This window comes from Toxoplasma gondii, chromosome XI (assembly GCF_000006565.2).
Source record: "Toxoplasma gondii ME49 chromosome XI, whole genome shotgun sequence".
Taxonomy (NCBI): domain Eukaryota; phylum Apicomplexa; class Conoidasida; order Eucoccidiorida; family Sarcocystidae; genus Toxoplasma; species Toxoplasma gondii.
The window spans coordinates 6,251,620-6,269,931 of NC_031479.1; the positions used below are offsets into that span (position 1 = coordinate 6,251,620).

Below are 18,312 nucleotides of genomic sequence, written 5' to 3' on the forward strand. Positions count from 1 at the left end.
TATACTAGTTATAAGGGGAGCGAGTTCAAAAGTGTTGTTTTGATCTTTCGTCTTATGGCGGCTCTACAGCAACAGGCCCCCGTCCTGTCAGCAGGCGCCACACTCCCGTTGCTTCGCACTGCTGGCGCCCACAATGTCCCCACCTATGAAACGCTTGGTCGTCCTCAAACCAATGGGTCCTTTAGAGGACTTGGTCCCGGCACCGCTGAAAGCCGAGGCACTTTGGAAGGCCCCTTGCTGTCTGAGGGTATCAACCAATTGGGAGGAGGGATGGGATCCAATGGGACATTTGTTGTGGGAATGCTAGTGCGGTGTGAGGAGTGCGGCAAAAAGTTTATCAATTCATTCTACCTGGAGAAACACAAAAACAAACGTCACCGCGTCAACTCACGGACGAGTGCAGGTGTCGCTACGGGTCCAAATGCACTGGTTTCCCAGGACAATACCATCCTGGATGCTGCGTTTCCAACTTTGGATCGAAGGGAGAGCCAGGTGTATACTTTCGAAACGCCGCGACAAACTGCGGACGTTGCAACGTTGAGGCCGATGCCAACGACACAGAGGTCATCACTACTGTCAAACAGCCGCGACGCACCATCCCGAGCTCTAGGTCGTCAGTCAAACGCAGTAAATATTACCGAATTCTTTCGTGGTCCGACGGAGCCAATGCTGCAACCTGATGTCGAGGACACCAGCCGGAAGCTGAAGGCCGAAGTACAGAAGGAAGTGCATGATGTGGTCAAGGTACGGCACATCGTTCTTGCTGACCTAGCAATCAGCTGAAGACGTGTGGAGGATTCCCGTACGTCGTGTCTGTTCTTACCTACGCAACTGACCAAAAACCCTAATGGACTGTGTATTCAAGAAACCGCGTTTGCATCCAGCTTCGTTTGCCGCTTCAGACATTCCATACAATCCTCAAAGACGAAATCAAAGGGCTGCAAACACAACTCAAGAATATCGAGGTAACGTGCCTATTCCTTCAGCACATGATCCGCCCGTTTTCACGGTGCATAGCTCGCGGAAGCGCCACAGGCATGGAATATGAGACCGGTTGTAGAGTGACATGTCAGCGGACGGCAAAGACATGGTGCTGTCGGCTGCGCCGCAGGCGCGTTTTTTCTGACTGATTTTCCCTTCGGCTTTTCTCCTCAGGCGCTTCCTCCAACGCGCACTCAGCAGGTACTCTCGGACGAGTGCTTGCAAACGTCGAGTACAGCAGGAAAACCAGTGAGCAGTCAAAACCAGAAGGGCCGCCTCATTATGCAGTTCTATTGTGAGAGTGAACGGTGTCATTTCAAGATGAAAAAATGACAATGCACCAGATCTTTGTGCCGTCACAGAAGTCAATAGTGAATTTGCATTATCAGAGTAGCAGGATGCTGGTAACCCGGGAAGTGAAAACCGGCTTTTTCAAAACAGAATGAGTTTAAGATCTCGTTCATTCCGCTACCTCACACATCTGTACTGCGTATCTCCAGTTTCCCCGTCACCACAGCCAGATCCAAGAACGAACCCGCGCGATGAATCTTTCTTGTTTGCAGACGGTGGGAGACGGAGGTGACCGTCAAGATATTAGTGATAGCTCCTGTTCAGGTGAGTTTCACAGGACACCGACCAAAAGACTCATTTATAGGAAAAGTATCTGATTCTGCGTGCAATATAGCACTCATTTGCAGGGTGACCTACATAGCTCGAGCGCAGACTCATAATCTGCGTCGCAAATAGGTTATGTAAGCAATGCTTGTGATCTGAAACGTGTGACAGACGCAGGGAAGTCCATGCAAGCACAAGATCCAAATCCGCCTCCCCATCCTATCAGCGCGTCTACTACGCCAGTACCGTCCTCTCCGCAAGCAGCCGGGACGGCAGCTAAAACCGCATGTGCATCAGCTTCAGAGGGCGAACTATCAGAAGATGCTAAAACGTTGCGACAAGCCGTCCACGCGTTGCTCACGTTTTCGCACAGGTAAAAGCTAAATTTCACTCACGCGAATGATGTGAAAAGGAAACCACAGCAATGCAGTTGTATTCGCTCCTGCCGTTCCCTCAATGAAATGTTGCCAGCCCCTCGGTGATGTTCTGCCTTTCCATCGACATTCGGCACTCAAATCTTGTTGACGCGGGCCTAAATGGCCATGCTGTTTCTGCTCTAACCTTTGGTTTCCATATACTGTGGTTGGTGGTTGTTGTGGTACCCTGTCCCGGCACCTTTGCAGGGAATTCCTTCTTCGGTCTCAGTTGACGGACGTCGTGAAACACAACACGAAACCTCCTCCAGAAGAAATTGAACGGCAGCTCGGCTTACCAGCTACAACTATTTCATCACAGCTGACGAAGACCTTCTTAACTGCAGGGTTCCAGCATTACCAGCGTTCTGGAATGACCACAGGGAACGCACCTCAGAACTTCGAGCCAATCAATTGTCCTCCTTCGTTGTCTCGCACGGATGGCAGTTGTTGCTACCGCCTGCACAAGGAAGTGCCCCCTCGGCGATTCTCATTGATGCCCAAGTTTTTCCGCTTCCGAGACAGAATGCGAAACAATGCATCGTACAACATTAAATTTCCGCCTCCAGTCCTGGCTAACACAAACTTTTCCAATCCAGTGGTGCCGTCACTTCCCCTCCCAATAGCTTTCCCAGGTTTCACAGCAGGAGGTCCACACGGGTATACTCATGAGAGTCCTGACTTCCAGCAGGCGCCGAGAACCTTTCACGCAGGAGCGGCTTCTGGAATGCCAACAGCAGGACAAGGGGATCCGGTAACTGCCTCATACGCTGTGGAGGAACATCCGTCGCACCCGTATGGCTCTGCTGTAACCCCCTCACCACCTGTGCGCCCTGTCGTAGAGATTCGGCCATATCAGACCGATAAAGGACCGGCGACCAGTCCACAAGGGCCGGAGGTTCAACAAACGGAGGGCATAGGGAACTCTGACCAGACGAATGGGTCTCGGATCGAGGCCGTCACCGAAAGGCGAAGCTCTCATCTCGTTCACCGTCGTGCATCATCCGCTGGACCTGCCACTGTTGTGCCGCTTGGTTCTGCATTCGACAGTGGCTTGGCCCACGAGAGCATTCAAGAACCCCACAGGTCAAAGTCTCTCGCTGAGTCCAACTATGTTCAGCCCGGCGCAGTCGGCGATTCCTTCGGCGGCGAGCCCTGTGTGCAAGACTACTACGTTCCTGAGCCTCGACATGCGCTGTCACCCTACGATGCGAGAGGGTCTCTGGCTGGGAAAAGCTCATGGCCTGCGCCAAGCAGCTGGGTGTCGTCGAATGCATTTCTCCCGTCCGGTGCAGATATCAAGAGGACCGAGCCTCATGCAATTCTCACGGAGTCAGGGATGCCTCCAGTCGCTGGAAATCGTCTAATGACTATCGGACCTTGGGAATCCAAGGTTGATTCCTCAGAACCATCTGTTGCCGGGCATAACGCATTCAGCCACGAACCCCCTCCCGTTGCCGTGAACGGAGACGGCAGCCGCTTCAGTGGATCTCAGCAGGTCCGGGGAACAGACCGAGGACCATGGCAATACATGGTCCAGGAGGACTGACAACACACTCATTTTGTTGAGAGACGTCCTCAACAAAAACTATCCATTTATCGAAAACGGTAATTCGTGGCTGTATCTGTATTACCCTGTCGAGGAGTTACCGCGTACAGACAGAAGCTGTGCCAGTTCACATGTGCATCGGCGGCCGCCATTGAATAGGCGGAGAACGCGTTTCGTGTTTGTAGTACCACTTTTCATGTGCCCGTCTCGATGGGGCATCGAGAAATAGATCCGGAACTAGCTGCGGATCGTATAACTGATCTTGCCTTCTCCCCTGGCATAATGTTCTTTCCTCCAGGTACATCGTTTTTGCTGTAACGTGGCAGCGCAACTCCGGGAAGATTGTGCAGTCCCTCGAAAGTCCTTGCTGTGTCGTCAACACGAGGACTGCCGGTATTTTGTTTTCACTTCTGGTGGCCTCAAGATCTTTTGTGAGTTTAAAGGGCGGGTGTCTTTCCACTGCAGTCGCAGCATCTGTCCGACGGTGGGACGGAGCAAATCAGCCCTTCAGTGCCGCTGTTCAAACATACGGCACGTTTCCAGTTCAACGCAGAGGAAATAGTAGGAAAACGAGAGATTTCCAAGCGGTGTCCGTACTGAAGCCAATGACAGCACCAGTCACTGTTCGATGTAGCACGCATGCTTTTTACTTCAGGTGTGCCACCGTAACAGATAATTTCTCGCCTCTCGTGCCTAAGCCCTCGACACATCGCATCAAGCACACAATGCCAGACCAGCCTGACCCGCGTTGACACATGGGCACATGCTAGTGACACATACGAGACGCCCTTAGAAATTAATTGAGCTTACAAAAAGGAGGCAAGGTCAGGATTTTTCGTGCATCCCACACTTGGGTTCCTGTATTACCAACTGGGACACGAGACCATGCCATACGTCACCATCGAGAAACACAATTCACCGCAAACTGCTCTCGCATAGCTTATCGGAACACTACGCTGACAGAACGTTTTCCAGTGCCTGTAGAAGTCGTCTGCTGTCTAGACCGTAAGATAACTCTGGCAAAAACAAGCTACAGATAGTGAGTAAAGGGCACTCACACAAAGGAACGATGATGCTATACAAGTTACTGCTTCACATATTGGTTAGTGCCTTTTGCAACCTTACGCATTGCTGATGCAATTATAAAGGACTGTATTGTGCCGGACAAATGCACGGGGTCAATCACGAAGGCAGGCGTCTCCCCGTCGACCCCTTGCACTGGATCGGATAAGCTCTCGAACGGTCGTAGTTCGGCATCATACAGCACTTTACTGGATGAGCACGTGACCACAGTGGAACATTTGTGGAAAGTGCCTGTTGCCGCTCACAGCATCCACACAACCATGCGGAGGTGAAACGCGGGTAGCACTGGATGAATAACAAATAGTGTAGTTATCAATTGCCATCCCTGAAATCGATCGGTTGTTGTCACGTGTACGCCCGTTTCTAGCACACCGCTGATTATGCGACTGTCAGGCATGCGTACCAGACGCTCTGGTCCTCTTAGGGTTGGTACGAGACTCCAGGAGTGATTTAGGATGTGCCGACGCCAGAAAGCGTTTTAGCGTGCGGCCATATGTGTTCATCAACTTCAGTACTTTTTTAGAATTGGGAGGATGCGGTAGCCACGCCAGTTCTCCGGGGCCTTGAAATCCGTCCTTTTCATGAAGTCGAGCAGGGCTGTGGAAGGCCCGTCTCCTGGAAGAATCTCTAGGCACCTGGCGTTCCAATGAAAAGGACAACAACTTGCCCCGGCATGGCATCGTTTGCCTTGGTTCAGATCGACTTCTCTCAGCGCTGCGGAGGGTCTCGACTACAGTGTTGTTTCCTTCGTTATCCCACTTACCGTTTAAATCCCTCGGATGCTTCCCCCCACTCCCCCTCGATATATTTGCAGAACGCCGCTCTGTATTCAGTATACAGCTGGTCCGAGAACCCTTCTTGGAGCGTACTGATGTCCGCATCTACAACGAACATATACTCGACTCCGGGTCCGCGGAGATGTTCAGTCGGAATTTCGAGGACGTCCTGAGTAACAGTGAGACACAGTTTCATTCTACAGCAAACTTGCTTGCCCATCGATTGGCGAAGATTAGCCGGTGGGCTTCTCGTTGAAGGCTTTGCTGGTTTTGGTAAAGATAGATGAATGCAACTGCTGCAGCCAAGTATTCAGTAGAGCAGGGCTTACGTCAGGTTTGACCACGTCTCCAAGAACTCTTTGAGGGTCTGCTGGCCCTCGAGGGATTTGGTCATTGATGTCAAAGCAGTATAGTCCCAGGTGTTGCGCTTGGTTCTCATCGGCTTTGACGACATCCACTTTTCTAATGCGACCTTTAGACTGCAGAATTGATTCACCAGTGCATAGCAGGCAGCTGTGAACAATGCGATTTGTATTCAGAAGAATTGACTGTCGCGACTGCGGGAAAAAGTATTTTTTTTCGAATTTGCCTTGTTGTGCGGAAGATCAGCTGATCAATACATTTTATTGGCTAAAATCGTGCATAAACACGGGGTGTTCTAGAAATGTGATCGACTTGTTTCTTACTTTGACCGACAGCATGAAGTAGACAGATTCTGAAAGCAGGAGGGGCGTGTGATATATCTTCGTTGCTTCCTGCAATCGTTCAGAACACGCCAGTTCGATCTCAAATTGAAACCACTCAGGAGAACCACTCTCTGAGGTAGGGTTTAACTGTGGCCTTGTATGAGAGCGTACTTGTATCCGTTGAGTGAGGGTAACATGCGGAGATAAGTAAGATGCGTCGATCTTAAAGTCAGACCCTATGGCACCTTCAATTGCCCACCCCACATGGAGGCCGTAGCCAATCTTGAGTCGATATCCAACTCCGAATCTCGAAGTCATTCGAGGGTCTCTCTCAAATGCTATGAGGTCTGAATTGCGTCGAATCTCGACAATGGTCTTGACAAAGGCTACGAGGGCCTTATTCGCCATTTCTCCTGACTCGACAGCCTCGTGATTATCCTACATGGAAAAACGAGTTCCGATTCACTTTCATTCAACATCGCCTTCTGACAGTTCCACCGTAAGTACAAAGCGACATCGTACAACAAAAATCAGTGGCAACATCCATGACAGGTCTACCTTTTCTACTGTATCCAGCCACCTGTCTCTCACTCTCCGACGTATTCTCTACAACGTCGTCTGCAACGTTTTTTCGAAAGCGAGCTACAGAAGAGCACACTTTTTTGGAATCCGTATTCAGCCTCTAACGGCAACTCCATTCAGTAACTGGAATTCTCCATCAATATCTCAACGACGTTGTAGCAAGCGTTAGTTTCACATGAAAGCGGAGAATGCAGCGTTGGTTTTCACGCGAGCCGCAGCAATGGCTGTCCCTCACAATCGTTTCCCCGTACACGCCGTACCTTGATGCGATCGGCTTCGAATGCGTGTCCAAGCTTCCACGTAAAAAGGAAGGCGTCGCCAACATTTTGGTTTGCAGCACCGTTCCACAGGTGGCAACAATTATGGACGATGTTGCCAACGGTATTGATGAACACCATCACGTCTTCCTGTGACGATGATAACAGAGTGTCAAAGCAGCCATATCGCGGGTGGTCATCAGCATCCGCAGCAGTTTACACAAGGTTCTCAGGAACAAATATAACGAGGAACCCCTACTTGCAGGCACTCGGTGATCTCGGTGAACGACCGAATGTCACAGAAACCGAAGATTGCCTGGACCTTCTCTCCTGGTATCATAATATTTAAATCACCATCTCCGCTCCGCATGTTTCGCCCTATTATACTTGCTCCAGCCTCGCCAAAACCAACCTGAGTCCACAGCGCAAGATGATGTGAGTATGTGAAGCACCATGCCCATGCAACAAAACAGTCCGAAAGAGTTCTCCAAATGTTGCAGATGGCCGCAGCCTGAAAAGTACCCGTCCTGCTCTTGTACTCGTCCCGAAGCTCAACGGGTTAGTTCAGTTGTAGATAAAATATGGAACACGTTCAATAAGAGTGTCACTGTGGCCAAATGCATGATAGTACAACACAATCCTCTCTCTTAGACAACAGGCGCGTAACTCGGTTCCGAGCTTCCAATGTCGAATGCACTACCGGAACTACAAGCAAAAGCTTTATGATATCAATTTTTGGGTGTGCGACGGGCCGTGACGCCTGTGCTGCTTCACCCTATCGTTACCTGTAAGAGACCTCCGATTTTGAGGATAGTTGTTTCGAGCATTGACGTTTCCAGTTGGTTTGCGCTCTTTTGTTTCTCAGAGCTCTCCTCCGTCTGAGGCTCCATGGTCGGCTGCCGCAGGGGGTCGTCCGCAAGTTGCTTCACAATGTTCACCATTTTCTCAATAGGGGCGACCACAAGGATCTGGTGAGTGAATACACGACAGAACAGGCAGTGCTACATTTGCGAGGGAACAGTTTGTGCCGATGTCACGTTCTTCGAGGACCCAACAAAAGCCTAAAGCACGCGTACCTGTGTGTCTCGCGCGAACACGAAGATCAGAACGCAAAGGACAACGATGACGAACAGTGTGAGTAGCATGTTGAGGATAGCTTCTTGTTGCCTCTCCTCTCTCTTGAGGAATTTTGCATAGGTGCGAATACCTCGCTCTTCATAAACGATCAGATCTTGTTCATCGTCTCTCCAGGGACAGTTTGGGTTTCGTATCCCTATGATAATTGGTGAACAACCGCACATAACGAAAAATAAGGTTGTATGTACGCTTAGGAAGGTTTTCAGAGGTATTCATTTAGCCAAATATAAACAAGGTCGGGCTCTGGATGTCTGGATCAGTCTACGCTGTGCCCGTAATTTCATGCGATACCTGCGCATTCGATCGTTTGTTTCCACGTTAGAATCTTGCCGTTGACTTCCAGCGAGATGCGTTCAATATCACGAAGCTTCCCCTTTTCAGGGTAACTTGTCACGTAAAGCCACAATAGCTTGGAATCCGAATTCTCCCTCGTGACTCCTGCATACTGCAGAATTTGCCATTTCCAAGCGATCTCGCCGTTCTGTGAAGAAAAGAAGGAAACCGCAGTTCAAGACACGACGCTCGTAGCACGTGCTCCTATCGACAAGCCTCCAAAAGACCGATCAACCGCCTTTCGCTGTGTTAATGCACACTGTGCCAGCAATGTCTTACCAAACTGTTAGAGCAGTTGCGGGGACAGCGAAGAAGGTAGCTACCGACTATGAGGACACAGAAACCAGATGGCTAAAATTTCGAGACCTGGAAACGCACTATGCTCTTACCTCTGCAACGAGACAAGGGCTTCGGGAACCGTCAGGCCCGCGACCACAGACGTTTTCGCCAACCCAATAGAGATTTCTTAGACCCAGCCATCTGCGATGGAGAAACAGGCGACCCAAAGTGACCCCGAGAATATCTGATATTTCTGTCGACTTTGTTGATTGTGATGTACCTCAATCGAACTAACAAGACGATTAGATGTTGGTTCAGCGGCGTGCAAAGAATATACCGTGTGACTCGTTCAGTCCAGGAACACCGTTGTACCTTGAGTTGTCGACGACCACCGATGTTTTGATCAGTGGAAGGCATATGAGCACCAGAAGGATACCGAGAATGACGATCCTCGTAATCATGTCAGAGAGCTGCTTCCCCAGGCGACTAGCTTCAACGCGTTTGAGTGCCGCTTGTTTCGCGTTCAGAGCCGTCCGAGCTTCTTCCCGCAGCCTATCTTGTTGGTCTGTCTCACTCCGCGCCGTCGTCATCTTGTAGAGTTTCATGAGACGAATGAGACGGATGAGGCGAACCATTCCAATCACGCCTGTTGTGTCGGAGTCTTGCATACACGGGAGACATAACAAAATGACCTCCGCCACAGTATTAATCACTTTGTCTCTCAAGAAACGCTGAGGAGCCAGTCTCTGCATTGTGAATATGAACATCGTCAGCTGCCAAGGCCCAACGAGCTCGTCCGCTGACCTCGAGTGGGACCCCCGTATTTCGAGAAAATTGTGTCAGTATTAATGCTCTATAGGAAACGCCGTAACTGTTTTATCCGAATGGAAGCAAAGGCACAAGCGGCTCATGCGTCCTGTCTTGTGCGGCAGAACGCGTTTCTGTATGTTTGGCGAAATTGCTCCTTTGTGGCCAAACTGCAAGTTCTGTTCTGTGACACAGGGTACCTAGGAAAGAAGTTGTATTCTCGTAGTTATCAAGCCAGTCGAGTCGCCAGCTCACGAGCGCGTCGGAAATCCAGTCAATGTCGAGAAGCAAACTGACAGTAGCCGCCAGGTCGAGCCAGAAGAAGAAGCCCCACCTGTACCCATCTTGGATAATAGAGAATAACACAAACTCGAAAATGAAGTACAACAGACAAATGATGAAAAGAAAGTAGAAAAAATTATCTGCTGCCTTGCCGAAGAAACAGATTCTTACATCCTCGCCAAACAGGCAAAAGAAAGTGAAAACTGCGGTGCAAACAAGCAAAAAGCGGTTGTCCATGAAATCTTGCAATTTCCTTAATTGCGGATCCTTTGTGTCCACGGGATTGTCGTCGTTGTCGCCTTCTGACAACTGATCCTGGTACTGATCTTGCTTGGACGCCATTTTGGTCTTCACTGGCAGAGAGGTTTCACAGAGAGGGATGGCAGTCCAGTCTACATGAGACGCCGCCCTTTACGGTGCGGATCAACTTAGTCCATTTATATCAACAGTGACAGTCGAAGGCTTCCTCCGTGTACAGGACTGTCAGGATGCCTGGTTTGTTTCAGGCTTGCCGGTATATTGAGACGGTTGAAACTGTTCTGCATGATAGGCTCCAGAATGCTCTTCAATCTAACTGGAATAACAGGGAAACCAAACCCCTAGGATCTGTGTATTGGCGATCGGAAGGGTAGCCGATCAAAACATCAGAGATGCCTATGAGTGCACGACTTTAGGGCAAGTGAGGGTGGTTGGTCTAGTTGTACCGAACGAAGTTGAGAAAGGGAATGCGCATCAGTTTCTGAACAGCGAACGTCATAGCGTAATAGTTGCATGCCAATGCATGCTTTTTCTGCATGTGCGCGATTCCCTTTAGGCCGAAAGAAAGCGAACCACTCTTCACAGGACTGCCTGCATACGAAACATTAATATGCGTAAGGGAAGGGTGTTGCACCAATAACCAGAACAGATGCAGAGAACTCCATTTCACGAGTGGCGTTGACAGTGGCGAAACCCTGCTGCCTTGTTGGCCATTTGATCTACCTGTTTCCTGATATATGGCACAGAGCTACTCTGCTGATATACGGGAAACTGTCAAGGTGGTTCATTCCTCTTCAAGCGGCGCGAACACAAGCTAAATAGCACCGTGTTTTTTCACAGTTCGGTTGGTGGACCTCTGGTGAGCCGTCGCATGGTTTACTTTAAAGCGCAGCGGAGGCGTTCCGAAGAGAGCAGAAATGTCAACAGTCAAATCCGCCCTTCACGAACTACAGAAAACGGAAGTGCCAATGTCTAATTGGTCCACCAGTTATGCATAGCGTGAAACCGGCAAATAAAGGTTCCTTCGTCTTGAGACTGCCTTGCACCGAAGAACGTGTGGGGCTTAGCTGAGGCCTTCCGTTGTGGTCCCCTCCAACCCCGTAGCCTGTTGCACTTTTCCGTGTTCCCTCAAGCGCTCAGCTCGAGATTTTTTATGCGGTTGTTCCCAAGAACAGTGTAGCGAATCCATCTTGTCCTGAAGAGAGAGTGTTTGTGCTGCAACTACGTTTCAACAAATGAATGTACGTTGTGCACGCAGTATCCCACGTTTCTAGCGTTTCTAGCCCTTTTTCCCCACTATATCAGGTATAGGACATATTCAATTCATGGTACATCTTGCTCTTTTGTCTGTTTGTTGATACTCTGTAATTAAGCTTTTACGACGTAGCTGCACATGTGATACAGAAACAGTTGAGATAGATTTCACTAATGAGACTAGCAATTAATTTAGCAAGTGTACACCAGGCTTGGCTTGTGCAAGAACCTCAACGATTGGCTATTGCCAGCTTCGAAAGGGCAGAAGGTGCAGCAGGGTGCTCGACCACTACGTGCTGCCCGGAGCACTGAGACAGACGAAATTTGTTTTCAGGCATGCACCCATCTCTTGGTGGCTGACTTTTAAGCCTTTAGATATTGTAGCAGAGGGGCTAGTCGTGTCCTTTCGAATTTCAGTTTAGGGTGAAACATGCCCGATCAATTGTCAAAAGAGACTGACAGATGATGGTTTCTGGCCTCGCTACAACCACGCAAGTTATTGGCCTGGACCACACCAAACGACACCCTATATACAACACCGCGTTCCCTCTGTCAGCTGAGACAATTTCGAGTGAAGAGGCTCGACAGTACTACCGTAAGTACACGATACAGTCCCGGCACTAGCGGCTATAACAACACAAGAGTCGAGAATCATCCATGTATACCAGAGAAATTCTGTGCTGGACAACCTGCTTCGCATGACTCACGATAGACGCTCTGGTAATACAACATGTCGAGATACCAGTCAAGACCTTCAAAGAAAGTGCTCCGCCGCAATGGCAGTTGTGTGTTGCTCTGCTGCGGGTGGCACACGCGGTGAGGCACTCACTCCGGTTCTCCTGTGTTGCTCGCTAACTGCAAAATACATGAAGCATTACGAGACAATCTACACTATGACCCCCGTGGTTCCTGAGTTCGCCCAACCCTTGACACTCCGGCATACGCAATGCGGTATATGTGGGTCTGCGGCCGACGCAGCAATAAACCAACTAGCGCAGAGGCTCGCTTCTACCTGCCCACATCGCAAACAATTTCTTTGCTGGATAAAAACCTTTCTGAGAGTGAATGGCCTTGCAGCGAGGACCAGGCAGGTTTGGAGGCAACTGCTAGACGCATTACCTGATGGCGGAGAGTGCGGAATCGTGAGGCGTCTGCATTTCTGCCGACGCATTTAGTGGGAAACAATTGAAGGAACGGAAACTTCTGATGGTTTCCACACGAGATCCTGACCTTCTCTATGCTTTCTTTCACAAGGAACGCACTTTCCGATTAGGTTCACTCTCGTGGCACTCTCGAAGGCGACCCAGGCATGCGCGCCGGAATCGACTAGATTCGCATGCACATGCAGGTTGATTTTTGATAGAACAAACACACGAGCAAAGCCATGCCTAACCGTGCGTCTAGAACATTTGACAGTCCCTTCCTTCTGGAGCTTCCGAGCGGTGAACGTTACTCCTCTGACATGCATCGGCCTTTTGATGTTTGGAACTTCTGTGAAAACACCGTTACAGATAGACGCATCGTTTCGCAATGCAGAAAGTGAACAAATCTTTTTTCTGTGGAATCGAGAGGAACGGCCCATTTTCTCACAAAATTGAGAGTTTTGTTGGCATGGCAGGTGTTTTTCGTGCTCATCCGACTTGATTTGGCTCTCCGTTCTTGTGCGTGTCCTCGTCGCTTGAGTTTTCCCGACGCAGAAGTATTTCGACTCGGCCCTCTAACGCGACTGACCCGCCTATGCAGCTGCTCATGTCATGTAGTTAACTTCGTGTTTCTTGAGATCCAATTGCCATGCTTTCTTTTCATTTTCGCTGTCGACTTGTTCACACACTTCCCGCTCTGCACGCTGCCTTTTCTCAGGGCCATTCGTCTAAGTTCGTACCCGCCATACGCGTCCTCTCTGCTGGTTTTTCCCTGCTTCATCTGCCGTTAACTTGTGGAGCCCGGACAAGTCCTTGTTGAGAGGAAAAACGTTCGAACCTCCTGGAACTTTGAAGGACCAAAGTAGATGCTGAACCACAAAACGCACTTTCTCCGCTACCAGGAACAGCAGTTTTTACTCCATTGGGACAGTCAGTGACCCCACGATTTGAAACAAGCCAAAGAAACTGTGCCGGTTCGTGAGACCTCTGTGGAAAATACACTGCGGTGTCAGTCTTTCTGCTCGGATCTATGAGACTTGGAACTTTCTTAGGTCCCGCTTTTCTTGCCAGTCTTCCTCGTTCAGCGATTCCTGGCATTTTCTTTTCTTCTACCGGTAGACAGCGAGACTCCCTGCTGTTCAGTCCGAGACCGGCGTTCATCCGCGGAACCGCCATGCCAAAGGTATCCCTCCCTTCGACATCAATGAGTCAAGGAAGCAACAGCGACCAGACTACCATAACAACGTAGAAGACCAAGCGTTGAACAGGAGCAAATGCACGAACTGCTTCCCAAGTGTGTCTACACGCAACAGTCGGGCTTGACCGACCGTTTTCTCTTCGCTGGTCGTAGCCTGTGTCTCTTCTCTTCTGTCCAACCTCTCGTGGATCTTTGCGTCCGTTCTTTCCCTGTGTTGTTTTCATCTCTTTGCACTAGGCACTGCCGGTCTCGCACGTCCCTTCTGGCCGCGAGAGTGGACTCAGAGTTCCCTCTTCACAGAGGTTTGCTGAGCAAGCACCTCGAATCCAGTCTCCTCTTGCTGTCTCCGTCGGTGATTCTTTCAGGGGATCCGACAGCCTGCAGCGGCTGCGGCGGTAAAGAAGAAGCCGGAGACAGCGAACAAGCAAGAGAAGAGAGGCGAACGCGGCGACCCAGGTGATGCGGGTCTTCCCTGCTTTCTGAGAGCCGTTGACGGAGGCTTCACGCTGGCGGTGCATGCCAAGCCAGGCGCGAAGCAGTCACAGATTCCGTGTAAGGTTTTAAGCGTTGAAGAGCACAGTTTTTGAGTTTGCCGAGGCATGTGTGAATCGTTTTCCCGTTTCTCGAAGGTCACGAAAGCCGTAGAACAAACACCGTTCTTTCCGGCGCCTTCGTCTGCGCATGCAGCGACTCCCTCGTTTTGGGTGACTCGACGAGTCCAGCTGCATGTGGAGCCCGGTGTTTTCGCGCGTATCTCCTCACACATGTCCCCTTCAGGAAATCTCAGTCTTCTTGCTGCTCCTGTGAAGCGGTGGGCACTTAGGCGCCGGTGTGCTCATAGATGTAAATGCATGGAGAAAGGTTTACACGTTTGAAGCGCCTTTTATGTAGCTCTCTATGAGAGCTGAACAGACAGAAAAATGGAAAGAACGAGCGTCTCTCCTGTGTGCACATATAAAAATGGCAGAGAGAGAGAACATGTGTGGAACTGCAGACAAATCCGGCGGGACTTGTGGCTTGTGTATTTTTGTCTTCCTCGATTCGCAGCTGTCAATGAACAGGCAGAACAGCTGGACGTTCAGATCGACGCTCCTGCTCGAGAAGGAGCTGCGAATGAGGAACTCTGCGAGTTCATCGCTGATGCATGTAAGCCTTCGTCTCCGCCGTCGGCGTGATTTCTTGCATGCATCCGGGATACATTGCTTTAATCATTCCCTTGACATCGACGACTCAACACTTGAGAAACAGTTAGGGGTGTGACCTGATGGCGTTGCATGTGACCCGACAAGGAATAGACCATCCTGACCTAACTTTGAGTCGACGCAAAGGTGCTTCATGTGTGATCTTTTGGAAGACGTTGATTGTCGTATCTCTGCAGTTTCTACACTTTGCCGAAGCAGTGAGGATAGTGCACGCGCTCGCTGGAGTGTGTCTCCAAAACGTCTTGTGAATGTCGTTCCTTGGTTGCTGCGCGTAGCGACTGATGCAGAGATGAACAAGCAGTTACGCATGTGTGACGAACAAACCGTTTCAGCTGCAGACATGCGCAGCTCGCTTCTAAAGTGGAAAGCCGGGGGAGTCTTCACTGTGAAGAACAGGCATGCTTGCGGGTCTGCCGTCTGTGACAGTTTTTGTGATCACGTCTTCGGCTTGGGGGCAGGTAGACACTCAGAAAATGGAAGCACCTGCCGCAAATAAACTCTTTTTCCGGAACGGTTTCGTCATGCTAGCCTGAGTTGTTGTCCTGGTCTTTCTTCCTGTCAGTAAAACTGAAGAAGCGCGAGGTTTCCCTGCAGTCGGGTCACAAATCTCGAGAGAAGGTGAGTGTCGGTGCAGTCTCTCTTTTGCCCACCAGACACGAGACCAGACTCACCAGTACAAATCCTGAAGGAGACACAGTTGACGGGGCGGGACTCCAGCAAGTCACTTCTTTAAAAAAGGAGACAGTCTCTCTGTGGCGTTCATCAGGTGACTGCATCGCGTTCTTTGTTGTCTCTCACTGGTGTTTTGCCGCTCGAAATTTAGGTTCTACTCCTCCAGACGACACGCGCGCCTGCGGATATCGTCGCTGCACTGAAGCAGCACAGTGGGCAGGCTTCTTGAGTTTCCTTCTCGTCTCCGTTGTCAACGCCCCTTGCGGTTCTGGGAAAGCCTTCCTGTTTCGTCAGTTTGTGAACGCTACGCAGCGGACCTCACCCGTCTCCTGGCGTCTCCCGCAGCAGCTGTTGCTTCTCGCTTGCTCTTTCCTGACAATATAGAGAACTTGCCCGATGGGGCTTTCATCTAACTCTGCTCGGGCAGCGCAAGAGAATTTGGAAGCGACAAACCAAGACCTTCAAAATCTGGAGTACTCGTCCAACCCAGAGTGTGGATTTCCAGGAAACCTCACATAAAGTCCTAGGCTCGATCCTCATGGCGCTGGCAACTCCCACCGCGGGCGGGCCTGGCGCCTCCACTGACCTTACGGGGTCCTCAGCTGCTCCGTCTGCCTGTCCGTCTTCCTGCGACGACTTTGTCTTTCCGTTGGCAAGCTTGTCTGAAGCGCAGCAGTGGGAGGAAGAGCAGATGCACGACGAGTCCACGAATCTCATTTCTCCTTTCTGTCCGGCATCCGAGGCGCAGATCCACGCTGCCCTCGCCTTCGGAAACGTGACTCCCTCCGATGTTGTTCTGGACCTGGGTGAGTTCTGCAGAGAGGTCGAGGCATCCAGAAGTTTCGGTTTTTCGTAAACCAGGGACAAACAGGAACGGAGAGAAACCTCGACGAAACGGTTTCATTCTTCAGTGCAGGAAGGACATCGAAAAAGCAGAACATCAGCTGTCCAGTCCTCGAGTCTCCTCTGAGACTTCAAGTGCACAAGAATACGAAAGGGGCTGTTGCAGCGTACGTCGTAGCTGCGCATCCTGCGGTTTCTCTTGCGAGACGTTGAACCCTCTGTCTTCCTTTCGAGTCCCGACGATTGTGGATAGCCGCTCTCGGTCTTGTTTTTTTCGTTTTTTTTAATTCCAGGCTGCGGCGACGGCCGTGTGTGTCGCACGGCTGTTCGCCTCTTTTCCGTGTCACGAGCTCTCGGCGTCGACATCAATCCGTTTCTCGTGAAGGAAGCCGAAGCTCTGACGCGAGAAGAGTTCCCCTCTTGCTGTTCTTCGTTGGAGTCTTCGCGGTTCCACTTCTTCGAGCTTGGCATTCCAGCTGATGAGGACGATGAAGACAGTGAGCAAGGCGAGGACGGCGGCGGGATCCCAAGGAAGTCAGGCACAGCAGGTGGGGAAAGCGCCAAGAGAGATGCAGGCGGTCGAAACGCAGAACCGCCTGTGAACTGTGTAGAGAACGTGTGTACGGAAAACCTACAGGGCGCCTGCACTCGAAAATACTCACCTGGAACTCAGGGTTCGCTTGCGTCTTCTTCGCCTTCTTCTGCGCCTTCGGTCGACTCCGAATGGGAGCGGGTGCCCCCTCAGCACCGTCCGTTCTTCGAGCTGGTGCGGCAGTACCGGATTTCTGTCGTCTTCATCTACCTGGTTCCGCGCCAGACGTCGCGAATGAGCAAGTTTTTCCGCTTCCTCCTTCGCATGCGCGGAGTGAGAATCATTTCGCTTCGTTTCGCGCTTCCAGAGGGGACGCGCCAGGCAAAGAACAAGACAGTTGCTGAACGGTGCTTTGTGCCGCATGGAGACGAAGCAGAGCCGCTTTTCAAAGTCTATCTTTATTCTGGGATCCATGAGGGCAGCGGATAAAGACCAACGACTCACACGAAGCACTGCACAGGCGCGTGTCTCCCCTTTTCGTCTTGGCCAGGAGTTCTTTGCGACGTACTTGGATGTCTCTTTGTCTGTAACAGACCGTCCAAATCCATACGCGCTGATCTGAGTATGGTTATACACAAACATATATATATATATATATACATATATATATATATATACATATATATATATATATATATATATGCACATGAGGAAGCGGATATCGGTGCATGTGGTGCAGAGAAAGAAGAAAAGGGGCCTTGAGTCCCGGGAGGAGAGAAAAGGTCCCGCTGGAAAGGACTCCTTCTTTTCCGGGGGGTGTTTTCTTACAAGCGCCTTGGGTTTGATGGAAACGATCCGAGGCTGGTTTCGCATGTCGAAGGTTCGCCGGAAAGCGGGCGTCTAACATAACAGAGCATCATCGACCTAGATGCACAGATGCACACATTTTGTTTTTGTGCAGTTTTGACAAGTCGGAGGTTGCTCCTCACAATCTCTCGATTTGTGAACGACGTCGTGAATCTCTCGGCGTTTGCGGGGGTGGCCTCCAAGCTCGTCTGTGTGGAGAGGAAATTTGAGTGGATGCAGCGCGCGTCCTTCATGGTTCGAGTCCGCTTCGAGGAAAAAGTCTGCATGCCTACGTCGTCCTTTCTTCCCGCCAGGCAACAAACGAGCGTCTGGTTTGCCAGGGACCAGCCCTCTGGAAGCCACCTTTTCGTGAGAGAAACAGGGAAAACTGTCGCTCTGCATCGACGCAAAAAAAACTGCACAAACAAGTGACGTTCCTCTCAAGAAAAAGAAACGGGCTCTTTACCGAATCTGAAGTTTTGAGGACAGTTTTCACTGCCAGCACATCTCGTGTGGACTGTGTATTTGGAGACCATAGAGCAGGACGCTCTTTTCTTGACGCAAAAAAGAACTTTCCAAAGCAGT

General features: G+C 50.5%; 4 protein-coding genes across 4 annotated transcripts; 3 read left to right on the forward strand and 1 right to left on the reverse strand.

The window, feature by feature from the left end:
* The first annotated feature begins 343 nt into the window (after positions 1–343).
* On the forward strand, positions 344–3,966 carry TGME49_216285 (hypothetical protein). The gene is made up of 3 exons (XM_018779725.1): positions 344–1,596; positions 1,768–1,969; positions 2,220–3,966. The coding sequence occupies exons 1-3, from the start codon at positions 1,524–1,526 to the stop codon at positions 3,556–3,558; spliced, it is 1,614 nt and encodes a 537-aa protein (XP_018635239.1). The 5' UTR covers positions 344–1,523; the 3' UTR covers positions 3,559–3,966.
* Positions 3,967–5,149: 1,183 nt separating this feature from the next.
* On the reverse strand, positions 5,150–10,122 carry TGME49_216280 (adenylate and guanylate cyclase catalytic domain-containing protein; the record flags this gene model as incomplete). The annotated part of the gene is made up of 13 exons (XM_018779724.1): positions 5,150–5,276; positions 5,405–5,586; positions 5,747–5,896; positions 6,104–6,172; positions 6,275–6,541; positions 6,946–7,092; positions 7,202–7,354; positions 7,728–7,910; positions 8,019–8,215; positions 8,371–8,560; positions 8,802–8,892; positions 9,064–9,352; positions 9,699–10,122. The coding sequence occupies 13 exons, from the start codon at positions 10,120–10,122 to the stop codon at positions 5,150–5,152; spliced, it is 2,469 nt and encodes an 822-aa protein (XP_018635238.1).
* A 2,712-nt stretch (positions 10,123–12,834) lies between these two features.
* On the forward strand, positions 12,835–15,860 carry TGME49_216275 (ACR, YggU family COG1872 domain-containing protein). The gene is made up of 5 exons (XM_018779723.1): positions 12,835–13,617; positions 13,998–14,184; positions 14,680–14,778; positions 15,397–15,452; positions 15,658–15,860. Exons 1-5 carry the CDS (start codon positions 13,465–13,467, stop codon positions 15,733–15,735), a joined length of 573 nt encoding a protein of 190 aa, XP_018635237.1. The 5' UTR covers positions 12,835–13,464; the 3' UTR covers positions 15,736–15,860.
* A 184-nt stretch (positions 15,861–16,044) lies between these two features.
* Positions 16,045–18,281, forward strand: TGME49_216270 (hypothetical protein; the record flags this gene model as incomplete). The annotated part of the gene is made up of 3 exons (XM_018779722.1): positions 16,045–16,312; positions 16,643–16,897; positions 17,843–18,281. 3 exons carry the CDS (start codon positions 16,045–16,047, stop codon positions 18,157–18,159), a joined length of 840 nt encoding a protein of 279 aa, XP_018635236.1. The 3' UTR covers positions 18,160–18,281.
* Between the last annotated feature and the right edge of the window lie 31 nt (positions 18,282–18,312).